General features: G+C 33.4%; 1 protein-coding gene across 1 annotated transcript; it reads left to right on the top strand.

The window, feature by feature from the left end:
• Nucleotides 1–1,932: 1,932 nt before the first annotated feature.
• LOC113361728 (leucine-rich repeat extensin-like protein 6) lies at nt 1,933–3,289 on the top strand. The gene has a single exon (XM_026604863.1). It carries the CDS (start codon nt 2,004–2,006, stop codon nt 3,150–3,152), a length of 1,149 nt encoding a protein of 382 aa, XP_026460648.1. The 5' UTR covers nt 1,933–2,003; the 3' UTR covers nt 3,153–3,289.
• The last annotated feature ends 17,618 nt before the right edge of the window (nt 3,290–20,907 follow it).

Raw genomic sequence — 20,907 nt, 5'->3', positions numbered from 1 at the left:
TACTAATCATCTGAGTTAGTTGAATTTGAATTGGATTTGTATAGATGGACTTTCATTTACAGCTCATAGACTCACACTTTGTCAAATGCGTGTTCTACATTACCCTGCTAAACTTTTTAAAATTATTTTATTTTATTGTGCCTTCTCCTTTAATAATGTATATACGGATGACTTTGATTGATTTTGATGCGCGTATGATGTTGATGAACGATTCATATCAAACAATCCTTATTTTAGCCGGAATTTGCCATGCGATTACGTAAAGAAAAAAGAAATTTAAAAGAGATTTTAAAAGTTAAGCAAAAAAGAAAGAAATAATCAATTAATCTGATTTTTTCTTTACATAAAAGGAGAAAAATGATTAGCCAAAAGGGGTCTGAACTCTGAAGTCTAAGAAAGAAAAATGTTTATGCTGCAACTGAAATTAAACCCACAAAAAAAATCATGGCGTCTTTAGGTGCGATCCCGAAAAATTTAGGGACGACTAATAAGATAAAAAAGTTTGAAAAATATTTATATGTCTCTTCATAATCGGTAGTTTAGTATTGGTTTTTATCAACCGATTGTGAGTATGTTCTTCTCTTCTTTGCTCTGTTTTGAAATAATTAAATATGGGGCTACACAATCGGTAGATAAATAACATCACGAGATTACCGATTAAAATCGGTAGATAATAAATGTCAGGAAACTACCAATTGTGAAAATAGAAAAATTCAAAATTTGATTGGTCTTTGAAAAATTTGAATTTGGGGCTATTACCACAATCAGTAGACAAAGAACATCATGAGACTACCGATTGTACAATCGGTAGATAATAAACATCACGAAACTCCATTGGTTTTTGAAAAATTTGAGCAAATAGAGAAATTCATAATTCCATTGGTTTTTGAAAAATTTGAATTTGGGGCTATTACCACAATCGGTAGATAAATAACACCACGAGACTGCCGATTGAATAATCGGTAGATAATAACCATCACCAAACTACCGATTGAGCAAATAGAAAAATTCAAAATTCCATTAGTTTTTGAAAATTTTGAATTTGGGGTTACTACCACAATCGGTAGGTAATGAACATCACGAGACTACCGATTATACAATCGGTAGACAATAAAACATCACGAAACTACCAATTGAGCAAATAGAGAAATTCAAAATTTCATTGGTTTTTGAAAATTTTGAACTTGGGGGTACTACCACAATCGGTAGATAAGAACATCACAAGACTAACGATTGTATAATCGGTAGATAATAAACATCACTAGACTACCGATTGTGCAAATAGAGAAATTCAAAATTCCATTGGTTTTTTAAAAATTTGAATTTGGGGCTACTACTACAATCGGTAGAAAATTAACATCACGAGATTACCTTTTTAACTACCGATTATAATTTTCGTAAAACAAACCAACATACACCAATATAAACTACCGATTGTAGTATTATCTACTGATATATATGGTGGGTATTTTAGACATTTCGAGAGAAAATGAGATAAGGGACGGTTTTATTTTAGTTTTGGGTGATCCTATTTTATTTTATTAGTCGTTCCTAATTTTTTCGGGGTTGCCCCTAAAGACGCGAGTAAAAAATCGTATTCATTCTTTTCAGAAATTATTATTTCTTCTATTCGTGTGGTGTGTCTTCAATAGTTAAACATGGAGATTTCATTAGTCTAATAACCTCGTTTCAAGAGACAAGAGTCCCTCTAACACCCAATAATTAGTATTTTTCTCCAATTTCTTATTTCCTTCCGGTTCTTTTTTTGCTATAGAAGAAAAAGACAAAAACACATTAATTTAGACAAACCGAGTCAATGTAGTTTCCACCAACCATAACAAACAGTTATACTGCTGTTGAGTTTAACCTAATCTCTTCTTCTCAACTCCATCCAAAATTATATATAATCTCAAAACCTCTAGCTAGCTCATCCAACATCACTTAGCAAAAAAAAAAAAAAAAACCATCCAACATCAAATCAGTGACAAATTAGAAGAACGAAAATGATGAGAAACCCATTTCCTCATTTGTATCTATTAGCCATTTTCACTGTTCTTTTCTTATCTAAATCCTCTCATCAATCTCTCTTAGATGATGTTAGTATCCCAGACCTTAAACTAGGCGATGCTTTTATCCCAAACCCCAGACTCCAAAGCGCTTTCGTCGCTCTCCAAGCATTGAAACATGCAATTGTATCTGATCCAAACAAGTTTACGTCGAATTGGTACGGACCCGATGTGTGCAGCTATAATGGTGTTTATTGTGCACCAGCTCCTGATGCTCCTCGCATCAGAACTGTTGCAGGAATTGATCTCAACCATCAAAACATTGCTGGTACATTACCATATCAACTTGGTTATCTTACCGATCTCGCCCTTTTTCACATCAATTCCAATCGTTTTTATGGAGGCATACCTGAAACTTTTAGGTATATGCGTCGTTTATTCGAGTTGGATGTCAGTAATAATAAGTTCTCGGGTAAGTTCCCTTCAGTGGTGTTTTATCTGTCTTCGCTGAAATTTCTAGATATTCGGTTCAATGAATTCTATGGGGATGTTCCTTCGAAGCTCTTTGATATGAAACTCGATGCACTCTTTATAAATGACAACAAATTTCGGTTCACTATCCCGAAAAACTTCGCCAACTCCACTGTTTCCGTGCTTGTATTGGCGAATAACCAACTGAATGGTTGTTTCCCTTCTGATCTGGGTAAAATGGCAGGAACACTGAACGAGATTATTATCACGAATAGCGGACTTAATGGTTGTTTACCACCAGAGATTGGCAAGTTGAATCAGTTGACAGTTTTTGATGTCAGTTTCAATAATTTGGTTGGGCCATTGCCTGAGACAATGGGAAATATGAAGAGTCTGGAGCAGCTGAATATAGCACACAATAAATTTTCAGGAAACATTCCACCAAGTATCTGTTCTTTGCCTAAATTGGAGAATTTCACATACTCGTACAATTACTTCTGCGGCGAGCCTCCAAGCTGTTTGAAGTTGCCTGACAAGGATGATAAAAAGAATTGTATCCCATATAGGCCACTACAGCGGTCACTTATGGAGTGTTCCTCGTTTCTTTCTCACCCTGTAAGCTGTAATTCATTCGGATGTTCACTAAGGACACCACCACCGCCCAGGCACTATTAGATTAGCATTACGATAAATTTGTAATATGTACCACTTCTACGATTTGATGTCAGGTTTTGTTTGTGTTTTGAAACTTAGGTATATATGGGCTTATAAAATGCCCAATGAATGTAATTCACTTTTGTTATTCGGGTATAGCTGTGTGTACGATTTTTTTTCTTTTGATAACTGCGGATTTTATTCAGAAGTAGGAGTTACATTACCGAGGATTCGGAATAAATTCCTTCTTAGTTTTTCAAAAAAACTGTGTTTTTGTTTCACTGGAAAAAAAAATCGGTAGAGAAATTTTTAACACTTAAAACTCTAGCTTCTTTTGCAATTTTGTCGACAGAAAACTGGAAATTGCTATACCTAAACTTAAGACACACATTACTGAAAAAGCTAAATAAGTTTTTGCATTTCAAGATAGTATTCAGCACTCTCCAAGATACCGAGAAGATTGATCTCCATGCACAGCCGAGACGAGATTTTTGCAATCATTGATAAAACAACAAGAGTTTATCTTCAGTTCCTTAATCCATTTGAGCGCTTCAAGAAATTAATGCCTCGGCTTCTGCATCTAAGGGGCATGTTGCCCATCCAAAAACCTGCCCTGAGCTCCTTCCTACTACCTGATTTATTAACAAGCAGAGAGATGACAAAACCTATAGAATGATTATGTTCTTTAAAAGAAGCATCAAACTTCACAGTCCAATCAAAATCCATGCTACTTTCCTCCTCTGAAATATTTAGATTGAAACTAACATTCTGAATTGGTTTGAATGTGGGAATACTCACAAATTCCTGGTGAACTTTATTTGTTAAAATAGTATGATTAGGTTTAACACCTTTAAAAACAACATCATTTCTGTATTTCCAAATAGACCATAATAAAAGCAATCTTTGGGACATCATTTTTGAGATTGTTATCATTTAAAACATTTGAAAACCAGCTTTTAACATCAGAATTACTACAATTACTGACCAAAATTCATATAAGTAAAAGCAAACCAGATGCATTTTGTGAGTATACAGGTTAAAAATAGATGCATTTCATCTTCCAGTTGACTATCATTACAAAGGCTACAACAAGGATAAGCATGATCAGAATATTGTGACATTATTTTTTCCTAATGGAGGAACATTTGAAACAAACTTCCAGCAGAAAAGCCGAATCCTACGAATGCAATCTATCTTCCAAAGAGATCTCCAAAAACTCATGTTTGTATTATTATTATTATTATTATTATTATTATCATTATTAGATAGAAATTATAAGCAAATTTAGTCATACATTTCCAGAAATCATAGATTTCCATCTGATCCTATTTATATTATCTAGATTAAGAGTGATAGCCTTAATCCTATTTTGCATATCAGGGTGAATATACTTATCTAACATATCATCGTTCCATTTCCCTTGACTGTCAGTTAGCTGGCTGACAGTCATTGGGATATTATCACCTAAAACAATAGGTGTACGAAGATTATCTTGATTTGGCAACCAAAAATCAGACCAAATATTTATTTTGGAGCTATTATTAACTTGCCATTCACAATAGAACTTATATGATAATAATATTAAGACAATTGTATATACTATTCCATATCCAAGAATTATTATACTTTCTAGAATGAATCAGAGGATCAGTTTTGGGAAAATACTTGTGTTTTAGAATAATAGCCCAAAGCTGATCTTGATTATGCAGAAGTCTCCATGCAAGCTTAGTTAACATGGATAAGTTCTGTTTATGGGGATTTCTAATGCATAAACCACCGGAATCAAGTTTAGTACGAATATTAACCCAAGCTTTTGTATAGATTCCTTTAGAAGCATCTCTATTGTCCCACCAGAAGTCTTTTTTGCAGATTTTCAATCCTACCAAGAAAAGTTTTAGGAAAGGCAAAGTACTGCATTTGATAATTAGAGTAAGCACTAGGCACAGACTTAAGGAGGATAATTTTGTCGGCTTATGATGAAAGCTTAGCCTTCCAGCCCTATAAAGCATCATAACCAGGGACTGAGCTAGAAATTCAATCCAAGGGGGACTAATCAATAAAATAAAAATTTGAGGGGGGATAATAATAGATTTTTCTTAGAAATAATAATAGGAATTATAAAGGAATTTTAATAGATTATAAAGTTTTCAGGGGACGCGGGAGCCACCCTGTCTTCCACTAAGCTCCGTCCCTGAGCATAACATTTAGTAAATAACGGTTCAAGGATCTTAGTTCTAGTTCTGTTCCTATTAAAGAATAAAGGAGTTCCCAAATATTTATCAGTTTTTGAGATTTATCTAACTTTTAAAATTCTGCTAATTATTTTGCGATGTTTGTTATGAAGTTTTGGGGGAAAATAAATCCCGGATTTTTGAAGATTTATCACTTGACCCAACATTTCACCAAAAATATTAAGAATATCAATCAAATCCTTTGCTTCAACTGTACCTGCCTTAGATAAAAGGAAACAGTCGTCAGCAAAAAATAAGTGAGGCACGGGAGGAGCAGATTTCCACACTTTAATCCCAATATTTTAACTGATTCATCTTTATAAAGAAGTCTAGAAAGCAGCTCCATGCAAATAATGAAAAGATATGGGGATGAAAGATCCCACTGTCTTAATCCTCTTTCAACATTAAACTTCTGACTAGGTCTGCCATTCAGAAGGACATAAAAAGAGGTCATATACACACACTGCATGATAAGCTGGCACCAAATATCATTAAAACCAAAAGCAATAAGAAATTTTCCAGAAAAGGCCATTCGATTATATCGAAAGCTTTGGAAAGATCTGTTTTTAAGGCAAAGTGCGCATTTTTATTTTTAGAGGTCTTCATAGTGCGAAGAATTTGATGCGCTATTATGATATTATCAGTTATTTGACGCCCTGGAATGAATGATGTATTGGTTTGGAGATATAATTCTATTAAAAAATGCTTAAGTCTGTTAGGTAATAGTTTAGAAATAATCTTATAAATCGCATTAGTTAAGCTAATAGGTCTAAATTCACTAGGAGAAGAAGGATTTTGAACTTTTGGGATCAAAGTAATATGCGTATAGTTTATCTGTTTAAGCATAAATCTGGATTTAAAAAAATCTTGAATTAAATTAAAAATATCTTTTGAGAAAATTTCCCAATGAGAACCGGGAGGGTAATCATTCGGTCCCATTGGTTCATGCTAAACAAAGTGTTTTTGATTTCTTCTAACTCAGTAATTCTAGTACGGAAATTATTATCATCTTCTGTAATGACAGGGTTTATAAGATCATAAATAAGCTCTTCATAGTAATTTCCTTTAGATGTTCCCATATCCTTAAAATGATTAACAATCAGATTGTCATGCTGAGTCAAGTCATAAATCCAAATACCAAAAGAATCTCTCGAGGTATGGATGTGATTTAACCTTCTTCTGTTAGAGGCAGACTGATGAAAATACTATGTATTTTTGTTATAGTTTTTATAGAACTTGTCCATAAATAAATGTTTCCAATAATCATTTTCTTTTTCATACCAACTATCAAGCTGGGATTCTAAAGATTTTATATCATTTATAGGTAAAGGACTTATGTTATGCAGTTCATTGATTTTCATGTTAAGTTCCTTAATATTTTTGAAAATGTTTCCAAAATTCTTATTCCAGATTGTGAGCTTAAGAGAAATGTATTTTAGTTTCTTATCAAAACAATAAGCATTAGGTCCTTTAACAGGCTTATTCCAATTGTCCTCAATAATTTTAGGAAAACTATCATGTCCAAACAAAATTCTCATAATTCTAAAGGGCCTAGCATTATTAACCTTTTTTAGAGATTTAGATTCTAAGAGGATGGGAGTGTTATCACATCCCACTCTAACCAAATGTTTAACAATAGCATCTGGAAAAATATTAGTCCAATCAGTTGAAGCTAAAAATATATCTATTCTCTCTATAATATTTTTCTAACCTTCTCCATTGGTTAGACCAATTGAAAGGAATCCCTTAAAATCTAAGGTCAATCACCCCTAGTTTTTGGATAGTATCATGAATATATTTTGTAGAACTATAATTAGACTCATTTCCACCATATTTCTCATATGGATGCAAAATGAAGCTCGGGTCACCTATAATGATCCAAGGAAAATAATTAGTAGAACTAAAACTACTAATGATATCACATTGTTTATATTTTTCATAAGCAGACAAAACACCATACATGCAAACAAGATTCCAAAATTTGCCAAAATTATAAGAACATTAAAAACACAAAGATTATGTTTAAAAGAAATGCATTTTATCTTTAAATTATTATGTCAGGCTATCAGCATTCCACCTTTCAGACCAATTCAAGGAACTAAGAACCATTCAGAAAACTTCGATTTTCTAACTAATTTTTCCATATTTTCCAAACTAGCTTTAGTTTCAAAAAGGAAAATCATATCAGGGTATGTTGTTTTATTAAGTAGTTTAAATGATTTATGGTGATTGGGAGACCAATTCCTTGAACATTCCAAACAAGCAACTTCATGATTAAAGGTCTCAGACAATTAGAGCAAAAAAGCAGCGATATAGCTCGCTCGATCATAGCAGAAACAAATAAAATACAAGAAATAATAGAAACTAGTGTAAAAGATATGGAAAATTATTGTAAAAAATACTTCCAAAAAGGCTAGATCAAATAAAAAAACAACAGTAAGATTAAAATTTAAACAAGGAAATTTAAGCTATGAAATATAACCCTTCTGGTAAAAGTGTTACTAACCTGATTAGTAAAGTTGTCCAGGGTATTTGCAACAACATCATTTGCATCTGGTGCAGGATCAGGTACTTGGTTGTTTTCATCTATCTAGCATCTCCCATTGTAGCGGAAGTATTTGAACTCTCACCCTTTTCAGATTGAGTTCCAGAAAAATATCCATATAGTGCTTCGGGCCAAATCTATTTCTTGTTAGAACCATCCTCACCATCATTTTCCACCTCTCCCGCAAGTTTTAGAAGAGCTTCATTATTGTCCTTGTTCAGATTATCCAAATCCATTTGCTCTTCAATAATATCAGCAACCCTTCTTCTTTTAACACCTCTGCTCTCCTCAGAACAAATATCCAAAATGCAAATATAAGTTTGTCTAGCCACTGTGAATTTGGAAGGTCCCTTTATATATCTTCATTCTCTTGAATATTGATCACTTCAGTATCAATTTCATTTCCTTGATTCTGATCAACTTCAATAGGTTTAACTTGATTACCTTATTGCATGTTCTCAACATATGTATTTTGTTGGATACCAACTTCACCTTTCCCTTGGTTATTTCATTCTTGCTCATTAAAAGGGTCCACTCCTTGCAAAGAAAGAACATGCACATTCATCAAGGCAATGTTTACTACTATTGAGCAACTCTATGCTAGTTGAGCTGAAAGTTTTGCAATACTTGACATGTTTTCTACCTTTTGAGAATGGATATAAGATGAAATAAGTGCAAGAGAGAGAATGACAGAGATGGCTTTGTTTTGTTGTACAGTTTTAGGATTTTCTGCTATCAGATGATGGAATTCATAATAAATAAGGAGAACTAAACACCACATTAAAAGATTTTTCCAAGTGTTTATCATGAATTTTTTTGATATGGACTGAGATTAAGTGTAAGACTAAACTTGGACTAGTCTTAATACGAATATGGATCCAAAGTAATGGTTATTTCTTAGATGGAAAGAATTTGAAATAGATTATGAATAATCTTCATATATGAGAGAACAAACTTAACTTGTTGAAACGGTTAATCCTCAACTGAGACAAAACGTGGAATTAAAGCACTAGACTGTCAGAACTTCTGTCAGAACTTCTGTCACTGCCAAAGAAACAACCCTAATTGATCATGCACCTTCCGCACTTGAGACGTGCAAAAAAAAAAAACTAGCACCTACCAATCAGGCTTTGGGAGGCGAGAAGGGATAAATCATGTAAAAGGATAAAATAAGGATATTAGGTATCTTAAATCGACTTAAAAATTCATGCACTTTGGGATTGAAAAAAAAAAGAAATAAACAATTATCTTGAAGAATACAATTAAAAGTATATTGAAATCAGATTAAAAATTATTAATCAGATGTTTATTATAGCAGTAGAAGATTAAAATCGTATGAAAATAGTGAATGAGACAAAGATTCAGAAGATTTCTTAGAATAAAAACCCCAAAAAATTGATATCGGGTAACATCTTTGGATCTTTTTTTTAAATATTGGGTAACATCTTTAGATCTATACTAGGGATTCATTGTAAAAGAAGCTAAAAACCTAGACAAAGAAATATTTAGTATTGGAGGAATAAAACAGAATAAAAAACTGGATCAGATTTGCATCAGGATCGTAAAAGCAAAATTGAGAAAAGAAGTTTTCGAGAAGGAGTCAGTCAACGATTTATTGCAGAGCTTCGAGTCAGTCCCCCCTCTCTCTAGAATAATTTTATCTTTGTGGTAAATACGATGATGCACCCGAATAGTTGTATTGTTCTTTACTCCAAGGAATACGAGGCTAGCCGTGCAAAACACATCTTTCTGATTTATCGTGTTTCTTTTCTAATTTTTCTCTCTCTTATATTCGTTTATCTAATCTTTTTTCTTTCATTTTATTTTTAGAAACAAAGGAACCTTTTTATTAAGAAAATTCAAGGCTACATTGGGCTTAAAATGGAAAAGTAAAGAATACAAAGTAACATGAACATGCTATACAAGTACAATACCGAAAAATCCAAAAAGAGAAAGAGAAAGATTAACGGAACATGATAAATACAAGCATGAATAAGAACCGATCAAATAGGTGAAATAATGGTTTTTCTCAGAATTAAATTCCAACCATTTTGTTTGTTATTCTTCTTCATAAAGAAATGCTCCTAAAAGTGGATAGGATTGCTCAAATCTCTTAAAACTTGTGAAGAAAATTCTGTCGTCATGACTATCATTGATGGAGATTTCAATGAAGATTTCATCACCGGATAATTCAAAGATGAAGATTTCGGTTAAGTTTTCGTCGCTGGGAACAAAAATGATGAAAATTACGTCGTTGGAAGGCATCTCAAGTGATCGTAAAACCCAAAGCAACCAAGAACGACCATAAAGACGAGATAAACCTCTCTAGTATAGGAGATAAAACCACCATAAGGGTGTACAAAACTTATTAAATGGTAAGAAATATACATAGATAAACCTAGCTTAAACAAAGATCTAGTTAAGAGCAAGGAAGGAAAATGAAAATCTCGCTCAAATCCTGCACAAAAGGACCATATCTTAGCAGGTGGATGTTGCGGGCTATGATTTTCTTTTTTTATGTTGAGGAAAGTGGGAGAGGAGAGAAGAGTTTATTTAATTAATAAAATCATGTTTGGTTGCGAGTGTAATACCCAAGAATGGTAAGAGGTACCGACACTGATTCCAATACACAATACTACCAGAAAATATGTTATGTCTATCTTTGAGTAATCAACTTCCTTTTATAGCGAAAACTGATGCTGGGATGACTTATACGTGTATTTCTAGTTTCCCCTTTTACAAGGCTGTTTACATCTGTTAGAGCACTGCTCGGTCGAACTCACAAATGTTGTTATCTCAAGCTTGTTTGTCAAGTTTAGTTGATCAAAACTATAGTCTTGATTTCTAGTCTAGTTATAACTATGCCTCAAATTAGGATAGAATGTGTAATTGAGCTTTAGACTTCACGACGTCCATCGATTGAAGATGAAGATCTACTAAGGAGAGCTTGGTGGAACTTCATCAACAAAAGGTATGTGGAGACTAAAACTTATCTATCACTCAGAAGTCTATTCTATTCTATCTCCTAATGAGACTAAGTCGTATAGCTATATAGACTTTTACATTATACACATTTGATATTTCGAGCTGAGTTTAACTCGGTTATATATTTCTCGAAATATGTGTTGAAAGCTTTTTGCTTTAACTATGTTCATCGTTATTCTTGACAAATTTATTTGGAGACAATTTAATTGTTGGAAACTAAATAATAAGTCAAAAGATGATCATGTGGAAATTACCTTGAAACATATTACATGATTTGTGTAAGATAGTCATTTGATGTCGACTTGGAAAGTTTTGTATTTATCATTTGATCACTTGAAAATTACTTGAAGCTAATAGTTTGTGTGAGACAGCTATTGTCGTTTTTTAAGGATGTTTCAATGATTGAAATGGGAGTTTATAACATTTAACCATGTCTGGGTACAACACGGTATGCATACCTAGTATGCGAACTATTTTGTAGTGATTCAGTTCTGGGAACTTTGTTTGCGTACCCAGTATGTGAACGGTTTTAACTGTTAAGGTCCGGGAACCTTGTTTGCGTAACTAGTACGCGAACGGTTCTACCTGAGTTGGTTCCGTGACTGCTGGTTGTGTACCTAGTATGCAAACGGCTAGACAAGGCCAAAGTCCAGAGTTGCTGTTTGCGTACCTGGTTAAGGAACACATGGTTAAGTTCTAAAATCGGTTAAGTATGATTCTCATACTCATGAACTAAAATATTTATGATTTAAGGAATGCAATATTTGCAAACCATGGCTTAATGTTCATGAATTGATTCTTGTATAAGTACTTTGTACGATTACGAATCAATTCGATTTTGTTTCAATTTTTTCATATATATATATATATATATATATATATATATATATATATATATATATATATATATATATATATATGAGATAGTGAATAATTGAACAACTTTGTGTGAAACACAATTAGATTCATTTGATTATCTTTCATGATTGATTGATCATCATATTTGATCTAGAAGTGTTAGATGAATGTGGTTAAGACAAAAGTGTTCATATGGCTAACTTCGGTTAGCTGTTATTGAACCAACTCAAATACATGTTTGAGTACGGTTACCTATATATAAATGAAGTTATATTTCATTTGTGTGTAACAAGATAAGACCATCTAACAGTGGAGATTAATTTTTTTATTTCTAAGCAGACTTAGCTTGAATCTTAAATCAGGATTTCATCTAACAGTGAATATTGAATGCTTACTGAGATATCTTAGATTTGATTGAAACAAAACCCTGATTTGAAAGATTATATTCGGGAGAACTCTAGCAACTGAAAAACCTATCAGCACTTTCTTGTGTCCTAGTTGCGACTAGAGTCGATTCTCCTTTAACCTAGGTTTTTCCAAAACCATATTAGGTTAACGACTTGAAGACTTCATTGGGATTCATGATGCCAGATCCAACTATTTTCTCTGTAGTTGTGTATTCTGATCTTACTTGTTTTATCGTATTGAGTACTATATTCTCTGAAATTTGCTCGAGATTTATCTTCGATGGGTAAGATATAAAAAGTAATCACAAAGTTTTTTGTCTCAGATTTTGTGGTTCCACAATAACTTCTTCTACTGCCATATAGTTAAGTTATTGTGAGGTGATTGATATTTCCAGGATGCTCTTCGGGAGTATAAGACCAGATTATCAATTGGTTCATGTTCACCTTGATTTATCATAAGACGGAACAAAACTTCATATGTACTTCTTTGGGAGACAGATTTATCTATCAGAATAGACTTATATGTGGGAGACAGATTTGTTTATAAGTCTTCGACTTTGGGTCGTAGCAAATCTTAGTTGTGGGTGAGATCAGCTAAGGGAATCAAGTGTGCAAAATCCGGCGTGGTTCTAGAGGCGTAAGGAACGCGACTGTACCTTAATCAGTGAGAGACTTGGTTAGGGCTCAACTACATTCCAGTCTGAAGTTAACTTGTAGTAGGCTAGTGTTTGTAGCGGCTTAATATAGTGTGTGTTCAAAGTTGGACTAGGTCCTAGGGTTTTTCTACATTTGCGGTTTCCTCGTAAACAAAATTTATGGTGTTTATGTTATTTCTTTTCCGCGTTGTATTTGTTTATATAACTGAAATATCACAGGTTGTATGTTGTTCAATCAATTGGTAAATCCGACCTTTGTTTGATGAATATAAATTGATTGACACTTGGACATTGGTCTTTGGGATGTCCGAGTATTTCTCACATCAATCAGGCTCATAGATTTCTATATGTTTGATTTGATGATTGATTTGAGAAAAATAGATATAACTCTTTGTTATCTTTCTTGGTTGAGATTGCTTTATAATTTGGTGCTATCGGAATAATATTGGAGTTAGTCTATACATATTGCCGAACGAATTATTGGGTGTGGTTGTTATACCCCCGCTTTTTCAATATCGACCATACACGTATACCCTATGGTAGTTATTGATATTTAGGCCTATGTCCTCTTCATGACCCCCGGTCATTGGTTAGTACATTACAAATTATGGCTCCACCTTCCCTTGGACCGGACCTTTTTGAGTAGCCACCTCGCCTCGCCTTCTCCTGGACCAGTGCTCTTATCCTTCTTCATCTTATGGTACTTACATTAAGTCCTTTAACTGTTTGACGAAATTTAGAGTCTTCGGCAACGGTCATTGCTCCCACGGAATTATACTCTTAATATTGCTATTTTCTTTATGGGATGTATGTATGTATGTCCTCACTCACTTATTTGTTGTAATACAATTCAACTAATAAAAAGATCTCTTTCTCCCGCGTGGAAAAACAACTAGCTAGAATTTGATCATTATTTACTTGAAGTAATTCACTTCCTTAACATTATGAGAGCCATTTCTATCATCTTTGCGGCATGTAACCTACTGATTGTAAGGCGTGTGAAATAAAAGCCAACATAATACATGCAATTTAAAAGAAAACTAACAATCAAACATATGATTTAATACCAAAATATGACAAATGATGCACCTATCAACCTAGAATTGCATATGATCAAAATTTACCCGCTGGCTTATTTTTTCTTGATACCCGTGCTTAATAAAACTTAACAGGTTCCAATCTATGTGGAAATCCAAATCCAATCCTTTCACGAGGACATTGCTTGAGTCGAATAATATAGTGATTCACAAGCTTTCAACCTTTAAATGAAATCGAATAAAACCATGTTTAAAGAAAATGAAAAGTTTAATCCCTTAGAATTCTACAACTGAATACTAGAATAACCAAAATTTGTTATAAACCTAAAGTTTAATTACTAATATGCCCATTGCGTCTAAGATTCGGGTTTACATACCTTGGGCACTAAGTCCTCTATCTATATAAATAGGGACTTGAACTTTGTATTCCATACACAAATGAGAATTCTCTCTTCTTCTCTCCCTCTACTTTGTGTCTCCTTCTTTGTTTTCTACTTTCACAAGACGTTATCATGCACGTTGCTCTACTAATTGACGGAGAGAATTCTCCACATCTATATCTAACCTTTCTCTCTTAGTTTGATTTTGTTTTTTCCATTATTTTATTAAAAGATCTTAATAAAGTTTCTGTTATTTTTGTTATAGGGTTTCGGTACTACACCCTATGGAATATACTAACATGGTTATGTGTATTAGTGTCTGGTCTCCACAAGAGCGTATAAGTGATTTTCATGGATCAAGCAAACCAGAAACATATCAACTTGAATAAAACTATGTTGCGAACAATATCTCATTGTTCATTTTTCTATTTTGGTTTACTCTTCTAGTCAAAATTTTAAAGTCTGCTATTAATTTAATAACAACTGACAATCGTTTGCTTATGTCTAGAATCTAGATATGGTTAGTTTGTTTATATTTTCCTTTAAAGAAAATAAGATGACTAATCATAATCAATTGAAGACAATCAGTAATGTTTGATAACTACTGATGGTTTGGATGCCCAGTCTAATATTCCTAGATGGCTATCAATTTATCAGCCAACCGAACAATGAATGAATTACAGACTCGCTCTCTAGAATTTTAGAAACTTGTTTATCAAATCAAAAATCTTGATTCAGGAATCAGTTTGCACATGAAACATTGATGCGGTAGCAAAGTTTCAATTTCGTGTTCAAATCTTCATCTCTGACTTCTTCCACTAATATTTGTTACACATCTGTTTAGAAAATGGAAATTAGTTTTGTTTATAACTATCATGAATAATTAAGTTTCTGGGCGGTTTTTGCCCAAAAAATCATCCAACCAGGATGGCCGGAATGTGCACCCCAGTTTTAAGGGGGTGCACAAATTTGGACTCCTTGTAGTGACTATATTGATCTTAGTTTAATTTTCTTTTGATAAAACAAAGTGTTTGTAACTTCAATCCAAACCATTATCTCATTGTCCCTTGAGGTTACGAAATTATTTGAGATTTGTTTGCATATTTTCAATGCTTTTGGTTTTGACATATCATCTTTATTTTATTTTATTTTATTTTTGTTTGTGTTCTAAAAGTAATCCAGGATTGATAGTATATATGTATGTCTATTAAGACTATATTTTTTTATGTGGAAAGACATATTTCATAATGAGTATATGTCTTGAATTAATCAGATAATACTCGACGAAACTTGTTTTCGTAAAGGAGATGAAAGTATTTCCACCATAATCAAGGGGAGACTACACATTACTAGATGTTGGTGTTCATTAACTTTAAAAGTTATATTTCTCTCCCATCATGATCAAATCGAAAAAGGTTGACATCTCAAATAAGGCGTGGAAATATTTTATTATGCTTTTAATAAGCTTATGCCTCTTGGAAGGAAAATCCAGTCACATCCATAATAAACGTAGCATTTATATAAGTGGCTATAGAGTGCTCTAATATAGTATATTAAAAAGATCCACATTCTCATAAATCATATCTTCTCACTGGAAGATGGGGAGATTATAATGCATACGCGCACTGGTACCAGTAATTTTGTGAATTTTTCAAGACATGCATACACTTGAGAATTGTGTGAGATCATAGTTAGTTAACATTGTCAAATATTCATTTATAGTAGCTACTGAAATAATAAAAGATGGTGGTTATTAACCCCTCTGCAGAGAAATACCGACATATGTGATTGGTTGGCATACAATCCAAGTTCGGTTGGATTAATATCTCTATTGATGCAATTTGGATCCAAACTTAAGACCTTATAGGTTGGTGTAGTCATAGTGCGTCGTTATACGAGAAATATATTCATTATAAAAACAATTTGAGGGTTTTATTTTTCTTAGACCCTTGAATTGGTACAATAATTTCTCTCCTCATATAATGCACTTGGCGTGGTAGTCTTTGAAAGACGCATATTGCATTCACGCAAGAAATGTGATCGCAAATCATATTCAATTTGTAATCCTTTGAGGATTCAGACTATATTCAGGCAGCCCTGACTCGATTATGTCAGGTTTAGCAATCCTTTATGTGTTTTTAGAAATTTTGTACAAAACCAAGAATTCTGATTAACTGTTTGATGATATCAGCTAGGTCTCTTGAGAAGTCCTTAAAAACACAAAAATCCACGTTTTAGCAACATAAATTCTGTTTTATTTCCTTTCTTAAATCTGCAATTAGAATTACGCTAGCATAAACTCGTCTTTAAGATAGACTAGACTTATTATTTTGATGCTTCTTTTTTGAAAAACTCATATAGTTGGGTTAGCATCGATAAATACGTCATAAGTTGTACTCTTTTCACCCCGTTTCAGGTTTTGTACCATATGGTTTTCCTGACAAGGTTTTAGCGAGGCAACATCTCTGACGTTTAAATTTCTTTTAATGTTGATATTTGTGCTCTTTTTCCTTCGTCCATATATTTTCCCATTGGGTTTTACTGGCAAGGTTTTAGTGAGGCAATTTATTTCAACATGGTGGTCATCCAAGGGGGAGTTGTATCAATTTTTGTTATTTGATGGATTCTCACTATTCACTAGGACATTTTGTTAGACCAAATCAACATAACCATCTTCTAGAAATTTGGATGTCCTTATGAACCCCATACAATGTGTTAATAAATATAATTTTGTTCATTTACACTAATGCATCTATATCTTGGCGTTTCGATGAAGAAATTACATCAAATATTTCTGCAAATCATCTCTGAGAATCTAGCAACCCAAGACACAAGTCGTCAATGTATTTAAAGAAGCATGGAAACTCGAGAAAATTACTGTTAAAAGACTTGTTAGAGCATATCTCGGTTGAACCCACCAAGCATTGGTATGTCTAGTTTGGTTGTCATATTTTAGTGAGTAAAAGCTCATCTAAGAGTCGCTTGATTATGTACTAGAGACAACTTCGTTTAGGTTAGACTAGAAATTCTAGGAATGTTGAGACATACAAGTATTACTCGAAGACCTGACGAACGTGAAGAAGAAACGAGCTACAACGACGACATCATCCTTCCTCTTGAGGTTAGTAATATTGACTTGAACTGTTTCATTTGTAACATATCTTTCAAGTCCTGCTATACTGAAAACATAACTGCAAAGCTGTGTATGGATATATTAATCTAGTAGTTAGACATGATCACATGATCATAGTATTAGGGAATTAGATTACGAAGTATAACGCTTATCTTTTGAACTTCGTAGACATGACATCGACATAATCTTATGAATGATTTTATGATTATGTGAATGGGTAAAGGTGATGATTTCATCATAGGAAACAATGTTTTACATTTGTTTAAAGGAAGTACATTCATGAACTTGTTTTATGAATCGAAAGGGAAATCGCTAGGCTTATTGGTACGACTATTCATTTTAAATATTTGGATTACCATATGTGTGAGGTGGTAGAACCGATCATAACTTTGTTATGTATCTTGGTACAACTAATCACAATGCATGACTTATGATTTGGTATGACTAGTTTTGATTAATTAGTGTAATTGATCCTAAGTAATCACCTGAGATGGTATGATCGATATTTGTAATTGGTGTCACCGATCCTAGTAAATGGTGTGACCGATCACAGAGAAGTCGTGTAATCGATCCTTGTAATTGGTGTAGCCGGTCCTAGTAATTGGTGTAACCGATCTTAGTAATTGGTGTAACCGATCATAGTAAATGGTGTGTCCGATCACAAGCAATACCATGTGTATATGGTAACCGGTCCTGGTAATTGATGTAACCGATCCTGGTAACTGATGTAACCGGTCCCGGTAACTTGTGTGACCGATCACAAGTGTTTCCATATTAGGGTATAGCCGATTGAACCCATGGATGTGATTTGATATTTGATCAATCACATAGTTGTCTTGGAATACAGATGAACCAATTCTAAACTTGTCTGAAAGTGTGGTATAATCGATTCCAAGATTGTAAATATGAAAGAGGATTTACAAAGAAGATATGTCAACATTGTTTGAACACGTACAATAACTCTTATCTTTTATTGTTCAAAGATATTCCTTAGTACTCAAGGAGATCCTGTTTCGAAATAAATTAAGAATCTTTTAATTAAGGCTGTTAGTTTTATATGCTTTAATTACCAGCAATTAAATGCATATCTCTAGAGAATAAAAATTAGTAATGTGCATTTACTAATTGGAGATTTTCTATTGAGAGATTTCGGGAAATATTGGACAAAGCATTTACTGGAATTATGAAAACCGAATGGGCATTTATTGCATATCTTGAGAATATTTTCAGTTTTGGAAATTCCTTGGTGTCCAGACATCCTTGGTCTATAAATACCTAAGTTTGCATTTCTGGCAAACTATCCTAAGAGCCAGGCAAACTTCATCTTTTTGTTGTTTCTGGTGGAGCCGTATAATCAGAGAGGAAAGTACCCTAATTAGGCGAAATCTCTTACGACCGCTCGTTTAAAGACTTCTGTGGGATCAAGAAGCTCAACGAGTACCATTGGTGGGAAACTAGATACTTGTAGTGTTATTAGTTTTCGATTGATTTGATTGACTAACGGTGGTTGAAACTTTGATTGCACCTAGTTTGTTTATTCTCGAGAATCTTTTCTTCTTATATAAGATTCACTAAAATTAGATCGAAGTATCGAAGAAATCTTTAGAACTGTTTGTAGATCTAAAAACATCTTGTGATAATCCATTGTTAACAGACTCCGTTCTGTGCGTGATTGATCACAAGAGATTCAAATGGTGTTGTGCAGGTTTATTTGAAGATCAAAGAAGATTCGAGGACGAAGAAGATTTCTTATTGATTTCTCATATCTTTGTGTTGCATAAACCTTGACAATCTGGGATCCAACTAGAATCGAATTTATTCGATTGGTTTGTTGTGTGAGATCGGCCTTCACAATATATCGCTTTGAGATTTATTTGGATTGAGAGCGAATCTAAACTCTGCTACTTCGGTAGTTGTTGGATAGATTGATCTAACCAGGCAAAGGAGTTTATTAGTTTAAACGGAAGAGACTTTGCATGTGACTTGAGATGTCTTTATCTTAAAGAATCAATAGAGTTGTTACTAAACAGATTTGTTGTTCCTTTACTGTTTGGAATACGATCCAAATGAATTGTTCTAGTGCGTGCACTCATCGAAGTCGGAAGCGCAGGGATACTGAGTAAATTAAGTGAACTAGGGTTAGTTGCTTGGTCTCAATACGAAGTTGGTTTAGATTTTTTTTTATAGCGGATTAATTCTGAGAGTATTCAATTTTGGACTAGGTCCCGGGGATTTTCTGCATTTGCGGTTTTTTCGTTAACAAAATCTTATTATGTCTTTTACTTTTCTATTTCCGCAGTTATAATTGTTTATTATAATTAGAAGTCAAATACACAAACGTTAACTCCGCTTTACTTGATAGTGATCCTATGGAGTTTGGTTAAGTCCGAACCTATTATCAAGTAATCACACTTTGGTAGTCGTATTGTCTCGATATCGTATCCATAGACAATCACACAAAGTGTGAAAACCGATTTGTAGTACTGTCTCGACTTTGTCCATAGAAAATCATTTTCGGTAAGAGGACTTATAGGTGGATAATTTAAAGATTATGGTGTATTTGGGTACCCTCGTCTTTTCAAGACTTACACAAAAGAATACTTAATCAAGTAACAATTTTCTTCACAAAAGATACAAGAATCTTCTGCATTCAAGAAATACGTCCATCAAATTGGGAAGTTGCGACTCAAAGATTTTGCAAGCCAAGATTTAACTAAAGTACTCATCAGGGGGAGCGCCATCATGCATCAAAGGTGCATTTACTGGACTTATCGCGTTGTACTCTTTTTTCTCTGTCAACGTTTTGTCCCGCTGAGTATTCCTTTTCAAGGTTTTATTGAGGCAACATTTGTGTGTCCAACACTGTTTCAAGTCTTTACGTGCTTATGCAATTTCAGTTTTTTTCTCTTTTGAGTTTTCCTGGTATGTTTGTAATGACTTAGCCACAATGGTCATAAGGGGAGTATTATAAACCTAAAGTTTAATTACTAAGAAGCCCATCGTGTCTAAGATTAGAGTTTACATACCTTGGGCACCATGTCCTTTATCTATATAAATAGAGACTTGAACTTTGTGTTCCATACACAACTAATGAGAATTCTGTCTTCGTCTTTCCCTATACTTTGTGTCTCTTTCTTTGTTTTCTAGTTTCACAAGAAAATTGATATATCTTGTGATGAACTCCACTTAGCCTTAGGTCCTCGACTTTTTTCACTTAGTTTTCGTTGTTTTTCACTTCTTAGCTTTTTTCTAGCCTTTTTTGCTCATAATAGGATGACTTGCCTAACAAAATAAATAAAAGAAACAAAAATAATGCAAGGTAAAATACAAGAAATCTAACGAAAATAATTACACATTCTAATAGTAAAAACAGACGTAACCCAATCGTCGTGTTGTTCTTTTTTCCGGTTATCCCTGAAGTACTTGTATAAGTAAAACTCTTATTTGGTTCTGAATAAGTCTTGGTTGACGAATCCGGAAGTTGGTACACCATAAATACTGAAAATAAATGTTCTTAAATTAGTATATGATATTTTTTTAATAT

The sequence above is a fragment of the Papaver somniferum genome, chromosome 3 (genome assembly GCF_003573695.1).
Source record: "Papaver somniferum cultivar HN1 chromosome 3, ASM357369v1, whole genome shotgun sequence".
In the NCBI taxonomy this organism is placed as follows: domain Eukaryota; kingdom Viridiplantae; phylum Streptophyta; class Magnoliopsida; order Ranunculales; family Papaveraceae; genus Papaver; species Papaver somniferum.
The sequence above is the reverse complement of the archived record's forward strand: the minus strand, read 5'-3'. Positions and strand labels throughout refer to the sequence as shown.